Raw genomic sequence first — 9,367 nt, forward strand, 5'->3', positions numbered from 1 at the left:
TGCTCTTTCTGAATAACTAAATAAAATCTTGGGGTTCATATCTCTTTAGCTACAATTGTATTGTTAGTATAAAGTGCTTTGTTTTGTAGTTATCATATAAAGTAAGTTAAAGGGACAGTCTACACCAGAATTTGTATTGTTTAAAAAGATAAATAATCCCCTTTATTATCCATTCCCCAGTTTTGCATCAACAACACTGTTATATTAATATAATCTTTACCTCTGTGATTACCTTGTATCTAAGCCTCTGCAGACTGCCCCCTTATCTCAGTTCTTTTGACAGACACCTATTTTAGCCAATCGGAGCTGGCTCATCTGAACTCCACATGCGTGAGCACAATGTTATCTATATGACACACATGAACTAACGCCAGTAGTGAAAAACTGTCAAAATGCCCTGAGAGAAGAGGCGGCCTTTAAGGGCTTAGAAAATAGCATATGAACTCCTAGATTTAGCTTTCAACTAAGAATACCAAGAGAACAAAGCAAAATTGGTGATAAAAGTAAATTGGAAAATTGTTTAAAATTACATTCTCTATCTGAATCATGAAAGTTTATTTTGGACTAAACTGTCCCTTTAAGGAAATATATGTAGCATGGTTAGCCTTGAGAAGTCAGCAGGTGCATTTCAAGTTCTGAGAATCAGAAAATCCACACATTTTCAGCGCTAAATTACACTGAAAGGGGCAAAATAAATAATGAAATTGTATTACAGAAATGTTTTACCATGCACAGCTAAACATTTTGTATCACATTCTCATAGTGTTCACTGTCCCTTTTAAACCGGTGTTTATTTTATATTATACCAGATCACAGCCTAGAATAAACGCCTTAAAGCGACATTGTAATATAAACTGTTTAATAACATATAATAATAATCTTTGCTATATACTTTCATTGCTTTATATTGCGCCCCTTTTTCTGTAATTTAAAGGGACAGTGTACTCTGGTAAGCAGCAGATGAGAGCTCATTATATTTAAAGCTAGTGCAGGAAAACCCTTCAAAAGGGCTGGGCTCTTTCTCCCACCCCCACAGGAAGGTTGATTTCTACTGCTGTCAATAGTTTTGCAGCCATTACTGCAGTATTTACATTTTTAGTATAGAATGTGGCTTCAACAAAAAAAGCAGCTATTTCAAATGATAAAATAAAAGTAAATGAGCTATTTGAGAACAATTTAATATACTTCAGCCGGTAAAAATAGATCGTTAAAAATGGAGAAACTTTTACTGTACACCGACCCTTTAAGTGTGAAAAGTGTGGTATTTTTAGTTACATCACAAGCCTAAATCTGCACAAATATGTCCTTAATTATCCTCAGACGGGTTTGGTCTGATAAAAAAAACTGCAAAACATTACATATTTTGCTAACATAATGACAGTTACTAGCCTTGTCTACTGGAGTAACAAGTCTGGATAGGCTCCTCCCAACAAGTGAAATAGTGGGTGGAGTTTAGCTACTGAAAACATTTGCTGTAAACAAGGTGTTAATGTATTCCAAAAACAATTCACACTCGCCTATTATTTAAAATTGTTTACAAGACTGCAGCAAATCTTAAAGGGACATGAAATCATTTTTAAAATGAATCGGAGCACATAATTTTAAACAACTTTCCAATTTACTTCAATATTAAAATTTGCTTCATTCTCTTGGTATCCTTTGTTACCAAGCAGCAATGCTAGCTGAAAACATTGGGTCGGCGTATATATACTGTATGTACAGCCACCAATCAGCAGCTAGCTCTCGTAGTGCATTGGTTCTTCTGATCCTACCTAGGTATGCTTTTCAGCAAAGGATACCAAGAGAGCAACGCAAATTAGAAAATAAAAGCAAATTGGAAAGTTGTTTTCAATTTCATGCTCTGTCTGAATTGTGAAGAAAATGTTGTGTTTCGTATCCCTTTAAAGTTAAAAATAAAGGAATAGATGGAAAAGGACCGGGGTGGATATTAGTTGGTATTGTCTGCTTGGGAAACAAGCAAACTGTTGTATGGTAGATCATGAAAGATTATAACTGAATCTGCTTTATTTGTACAGACAAAGATAACACTAATATAGTAAAAGTTGAGATAAAAGACAATCTGTGTGTGAAGCGTCAGCTGGGAGCATCGGATGAGGGAACAAGTGACAGTATCAGCTCAGGTAAGTGTACACGTGTAGTATGTCAGAGGGCCGTGTGTTACAGACATGCAGGTTACAGGTGAGTGTGCACGTATGTTATGTCAGAGGGTCGTGTGTTACAGACATGCAGGTTACTAGCGAGTGTGCATGTACGTTGTCAGAGGGCCGTGTGTTAGACATGCAGGTTACTAGTGAGTGTGCACGTGTAGTATGTCAGAGGTTCAAGTGTTACAGACATGCAGGTTACAGGTGAGTGTGCGCGTATGTTGTGTCAGAGGGCTGTGTGCACACGGGGTAGAAGTAGGTGTGCACAGATGTTTTATCTAAGAGATGTGTGCTACAGGTGGATGCGCACATATGTGTCTAAAGTTACCTGTTAGCTTAAAAGATGTGTGAGAGAGAGCACCACAGTGTGTGTATTTGGTGCTATTGTCTGCCTGGGAAACTGTTTTATGGTAAAGTTATAAAGCCTAGATCATGTGATACAAATCCTAGATCATGTGATATAAAAGCTAAATCTGCTTTATTTGTACAGACGAAAATAACGCTGATATAATGAAAGTTGAGATAACAGACGATCTGTATTCGTATGATCAGGTGAAGACTGAGGAGGATGAAGTTCCTATAAATACAGGTGATTAGGGCTTATTAAAGTAATGGTAATCTCTATTCACAGTCTTTTATATAGTGTATCCAAACTACAGTAAAAAAGTTTATTAAAAAGTGCTTACTTTATTATATTTTTATATCTTAATTTCTGTCAATCAACGTGCAGTGACGCGTAGAGCAGTCCCGCCCGCTCTACTCTTGTTACAAGATGCGCTCCCCGTGCCATAATGAAATAGCGAAACCACTGTACACACTAATGTGCATGCATGTAAGGCGTTAGATAGACTATATCGAGCCGTAAGGCTACGCTTTTGATTGGAAGATTTAGATTAGGCTTAGGGGAAAACACTGCAAGAAGCGAGGCCTGCGGGAGGTGGCGTAAGCACTAATATTGATGCCGAAAACACATTTACAGCTAGATATCGAAGAAAAAAAAATCCTATTGCACTAATTTTTGGTTGCACTTCACAGTAGGAAAAAGTTGACATGAAACCCAAATTTTTTCTTTCAATGCTTTATTTTGTATACTCTGTTAAAGCTTCTGTGTGAACTGAAAAGCAGTGCACATTATACCGTGCACTGCTCCGTTTGTTTGCCATGTGACTCGGTACATCAAGCATGACGTCACCACAGCCTACTGCGCATGCACCTGCACATTCACAGGTGCATTTAGCTGAATCAAACGGCTGGACTGCACCTTCCATATATGAAAAATCTCTGGGAGGAGTTAGGATCAGAGGAAACAAAAAATGGATGGAATGGGTTAATGGCACTTTGCAAGGAAAAAGTTCTGAAGCTAATCTTTAAATTTGCCATAGTTTTGGGAATATTAATAGCACAAGCGTTTAGTTGCAGAAGGACATACATTACAGTGTCACCAGATCTGTAAAAGTACCTCACTTTTTACTGCTGCTAATACCTCTCTGTTGCATTAGGTACCTACCTTTAAATAATCTAACATAACCCAAGTTTTATACTTTTTTTTTTTTTTTTTCATATTTTAAATGTATAAGTTTGTACTTTGGAATTTTTTTTTTTCTATAAACACTATTTTAAAAGCAGTTAATATTTTAATACATTTAATAAAAATAGCCACACAAATTTACTACAGAATTAATTTCTAGCCAGAAGACATAGGGTCAGATTATAAGTGGAGCACTATTTAATGCTTCCACTCGAGCGTTAACTGCTTTAGAAGTAAGCTATTTGCTCGATTATAAGATCAGATTTGTTTAAAAAAAAAAAACCTCTGAAAAAACGACCTCGTCTTATAATCGAGGTCGTCTTATTTCAGTATCTATTAGTGGTGCCAAGAAAACTGAAGTCCGTCACGTGAGCTGCGCGGGGGGTCACGTGAGCGGAGCATAATAACATACAGAGCCGCAATTGTGTAACCTCCCCATTGAAACAATATACAGATCCCCAGTGTGAAATAGCTCTGCCGCATATCATCACTTAGTGCCCAGAGTTAAATGAATGCTGGCTCAGCAGTGTATTAACATATTAACTACTAATTTCCCAACATACAATAGTAATGGCCCTGATGTGAAAACGTGAAGAACTGGGGTTCATATTACCGTATAAATCAGCTGGCTCATCAGTGTATTAGCATATAAACTACTCATTTCCCAATTTACAATAGTAAATGGTACTGATGTGAGAACGTGAAGAACAACCGAGCTTCATATTATAAATCAGCTGATGTAAGAGCCTGCCCAGTCTAACAGAACACACCACATCAGGGTGTTTATTACCTTACAGGGTTGGCTAATATGACGGACTTAAATTTTCTTGGCGCCGCTAATAGATACTGAAAGTAAGATGACCTTGATTATAAGACAAGGTAGTTTTTCATAAAAAAAAACTTCTTATAATCGAGGAAATACGGTAATAATGTATTACTAAAATTACAGCTCTAAATATTTTTAAAAGTACATTTAACATAAATAGCAAATAAAAACTTTATAACATAATTCGTTTGTAGACGTACATATTTATATATGCTCAGTATACTGTTATCTTAAAACACTATTAATTATTTGATAATGGAAATCTGATGAAAGTAGAACGAGGACCTACAGGCTAATGATATTAATAGAGTGTGAGCTCTGTGTCAATAATGATGAGGTAAATAGACAGCATATGTAATGTATATAGATTTAGTTTTTCATATTTAAATCCCCCCTTTACGACCATTTTCTTTTCCCCCATGCAGAGTAACAGACAAATATAAGGAGATGGATCTAATGGTGTTGGTTGTAGAATTCTTTGAGATTTGGGGTTCTGCTATAATATGTGTAGATATTAAGTCCCCCTCCTTCACTACTGCAGAATCACTACTGAACATGGTTATCTTAGCAGCATTTACTGGTTTACATTTAAATAAAAAATAAAAAAAACATGGCCTAGATAACAAATAGAGCACTAGGCGCAATTAACCAGAGGTCAGACCTCTGGTTAATGAAAATTTTGCCCAAATTGGCCCCCCCACCCCCCCAAATAAAGAGGACAGTACTGTACAAATAAAATAAAAAAATATGGGCAAAAAGCAGTTATAAGGGGGTTAAATTGAGGTGGATGTGGGGTGTTTTTTAATTCAAATATATATGTATATGCTTATATACATACATATATTTATGTACTGATTTATATGTACTTAACATCATTATATAAACTCATAAGTTTCTTAAAACTTCCTTATCTGCAGATAGTTTATCACAATACCCAAAAACAAATTGAATTAAAAAATGAATAAATACAAGTAATAATCTCAAATGTATAGAACTAGATACTAATTTGAAGCAGGGAGGTAAATTTGTTGCGTATATAGGAACAATGCAGTGCTCTATTCCTCGTTCTTATTTGAGTGTTGAGGTTTAACCTTTATTGAAATATACAGTGATTCTCACATTGTGTGTAACCTAATTAGAAACAAATTTAAAATAAATAACTTTTACTGTTTCTCTGTTTAATTTCAACAGATCGATCCATCAGCTCAGATATTCCTGGTCAGAGTGCAGATGCTTCTTTAAGTCTCGTTGAAGGTCAAACCAACCATATCGGAAATAAATCATTTCTATGTTCTGTTTGTGGGAAACGTTTTACCAAGAAATCTCATCTCATTAAACACCAGAAAATTCATACAGGAGACAAAGCCTTTTCCTGTTCCAAATGTGGTAAAAGTTTTACTCTGAAATCATATCTTATTAAACACCAGAAAATCCATACAGAAGAGAAAGCCTTTTCCTGTGCAATATGTGGGAAATGTTTTAGTCTGAAATGGGATCTTATTAGACACCAGAACATTCATACAGGAGAGAAAATATTTTCTTGTTCGGTATGTGGAAAATGTTTTACCAGACAGTCATCTCTTATTACTCATCGGAAAATACATATCAGTGAAGAAGTATATTCATGTTCTGAATGTGGGAAATGTTTTAACCGGAAATCAAATCTGATAACCCATCAAAAAATTCATACAGGAGAGAAAGAATTTTCATGTTCTGAATGTGGGAAATGTTTTAGTAATAAGTCAAATCTTATAACTCATAGGAAAATACATACAGGGGAGAGAGCATTTTCATGTACTGAATGTGGGAAACGTTTTAGAAATAAATCAAGTCTCACTTCTCACCAGAAAATACATATTGGGGAGAAGCCATTTTCATGCTCTGAATGTGGGAAATGTTTTAATCGGAAGACGCATCTTATTACTCACCAGGCAATTCATACAGGAGAGAAAGCATTTTCATGTTCTGAATGTGGGAAATGTTTTAGAAGTAAATCAAATCTTATTGATCATCAGAAAATACATAAAAAAGTAAAAAAGATTTTCATGTACTGAATGTGGGAAATGTTTTATCTGTAAGTTAAAGGGACACTGAACTCAATTTTTTTTCTTTTGTGATTCAGATAGAGCATGCAATTTTAAGCAACTTTCTAGTTTACTCCTATTATCAATTTTTCTTTCTTCTCTTGCTATCTATATTTGAAAATTAAGTTTTTTTTTTTTTTAGGTTCAGACCTCTGGACAGCAATTTTTTATTATTGGTGGATGAATTTATCCACCAATCGGCAAGGACAACCCAAAAATGTGCCGGCATCTAAACTTACATTCTTGCATTTCAAATAAAGTTACCAAGAGAATGAAAATAATTTGATAATAGGAGTAAATTAGAAAGTTGTTTAAAATTTCATGCTCTATCTTAATCACAAAAGGAAAAAATTGGGTTCAGTGTCCCTTTAAGTCTTTAGTCGCATAACATTAATACCAGAGAAAAAGCATTTTCCACTGACCTTTACAATGTCGCATCACAGATTAAAGGAAAAGATGCTAAAAGGACATGAAGCCCAATATTTTTCTTTCATGATTCAAATGGTGCATATCATTTTAAATTGCTTTCCATTTTATTTCTATCTGTTTTGCTTCATTCTCCTGGTATCCTTTGTTGAAGGAGCAGCAGTGCACTACTGGGAGCTAACTGAACACATAAGGTAACAATTGAGCTATATGTTCATCCATCAATCAGCAGCTAGCTTTCAGTATTGCATTGCTTTTTCTTAGCCTACCTAGGTATGCTTTTCAACAAGGATACCACGAGAAGGAAGCAAGTTTGATAATAGAAGTACATTTATAAAGTTGTTTAAAATTGCATGTTCTGTTTGAATCAAGAAAGTTTAATTTTTACTTTACTGCCCACTTGAAGGAACAGTGAAGTCATAATTAGACATTCATGATTCAGACAGAGAATACAATTTTAAACAAATTTCCAATGTACTTCTATTATTTAATTGGCTTTCTTCTCTTGTTATCCTTTTGCTGAAAGGTTTATCTAGGATCTAGCTGCTGATTGGTGGCTGCATAAATATACCGATTGTCATTGGCTCACCCATGTGTTCAGTTAGAAACCAGTAGTGCATTGCTGCTCCTTCATCAAATGATACCAAAAGAATGAAGCAAATTTGATAATAGAAGTAAGCTGGAAAGTTGTTTAAAATTGTATGTTCTACCTAAATCTTGAAAAAAAAAAATTGTGTTTCATGTCCCTTAACCCCTTAAAGGGCCACTAAACCCAAAATCTTTCTTTCATTATTCAGATAGAGAATAAAATTTAAACAACATTACAATTTACTTCTATTATTTATTTTACTTCATTTTCTTAGATATCCTTAGTTGAAGAAAAAGCAATGCACATGGGTGAGCCAATCACACGAGGCTTCTATGTGCAGCAACCAATCAGCAGCTACTGAGCATATCTAGATATGCTTTAAAGCAAAGAATACCAAGAGAATAAAACAAATGAGATAATAGAAGTAAATTAGAAAGATTTTTAAAAATGCGTGCTCTTTCTAAATCATGAAAGAAAAAATGTGGGTTTCATGTTCCTTTAACTGCCGGGACTTTCAGACAAAAACTTGCCCAAAATACCAGAGCATTTGTAGCATTTTTGCTATAACTCTAAACGGAAATAGAGCCTTGTTTTTTTTTTACCTATCAAACTTATATATATATATCTATCCTGCAGTACGATAGGCAAAGTACCACAAAATGTATATATATGTCTTATTGGGTGAACGGGGTTAAAGTAAATGTTAAGCCTCCTAGTCTAAATGGAATAATAGGTATTTTCTTCTTAAAAGGGAAGAGTCCACAGCTGCATTCATTACTTTTGGGAAATACAGAAGCGGACCACCAGGAGGAGGCAAAGACACCCCAGCCAAAGGCCCAAACACCTCCCCCACCTCCCTCATCCCCTAGTCATTCTTTGCCTTTCGTCACAGAAGGTTGGCAGAGAAGTGTCAGAAGTTCGAGATAGTCTCTTATGGAGGGTAGAACTCTTTGAAATGGGACTGGAGTTTTAAGTAATCCTGTCAGCCTCTCAGTGAGAGCATGGATGAAAGTTAGAGTCCGGAGATGTAGGGGGAATTTTTCCTGCGAAAAAGCTCCTTGGTAATCAGCGTTGACGAGTTTCTTTTCTTCACTCAAGCCCATGTCAGAGGGAGGCTACTATCTGTCACACTTGAAGGGCTGTGTTCCTGTTCCGGTAAGATCGTTTAATTTTATTTCGATATGTGAATGTAATGTTAATGAAACAAGGTAGGGTCCCAGTGGGACTCCTTTTATCTTAATAAGGAATCATGAGTTAATTTCTCCTGAGGGGGTTATTGAACAGGGGGGGGGGGACTTTTAATCATGTTTGTTATATGGTTCTATCTGCAAATGTGTAGCTATACTTTATTATTATTATTATTATTATCAGGTATTTGTAGAGAACCAAAAGGTTCAGCAGCGCTATACTTAGGCTCACGCCCCAGCCATTGGCGTGTTAAGGGGTGCCAGTTAGTTTTTTATAATCACAAGATTATGGAGGATTCCGATATGCGTGACACAGATGCCTCCGATACAGAGGATGTGTCTTGTGATGAATATGAAATGGCCCGGGTAATCAATGCGATCGGTTATGTTCTGATTGCTGTTTTAGAGTACTCTCTTCTCCCGAAGCAGGGAGCTTAGAGTACATTGAGCCATCTGCCTCCGAGGTTTCCATGACCTGTGAAGCGAGTGCCCCAGTCCATTTTTTTTTTAAGACACAAGTCCACGGATTTCATCCTTACTTGTGGGATTACGTCTCCTGGTC

The 9,367-nt window shown here is 35.8% G+C and overlaps 1 protein-coding gene across 1 annotated transcript in view; it reads left to right on the top strand.

Annotated features, from left to right (window-relative positions):
- The window catches only part of LOC128666781 (oocyte zinc finger protein XlCOF6.1-like), a 71,556-nt gene extending 64,202 nt beyond the window's left edge, over positions 1 to 7,354 (top strand). Inside the window, exons 4-6 of the mRNA XM_053721574.1 lie at positions 2,037 to 2,141; positions 2,656 to 2,754; positions 5,711 to 7,354. Of these exons, the coding sequence (XP_053577549.1) occupies positions 2,037 to 2,141; positions 2,656 to 2,754; positions 5,711 to 6,573 (1,067 nt within the window). The 3' untranslated portion in view covers positions 6,574 to 7,354. The remainder of the gene's footprint in view (positions 1 to 2,036; positions 2,142 to 2,655; positions 2,755 to 5,710) is intronic.
- The last annotated feature ends 2,013 nt before the right edge of the window (positions 7,355 to 9,367 follow it).

This window comes from Bombina bombina, chromosome 7 (assembly GCF_027579735.1).
Source record: "Bombina bombina isolate aBomBom1 chromosome 7, aBomBom1.pri, whole genome shotgun sequence".
Lineage (NCBI taxonomy): Eukaryota > Metazoa > Chordata > Amphibia > Anura > Bombinatoridae > Bombina > Bombina bombina.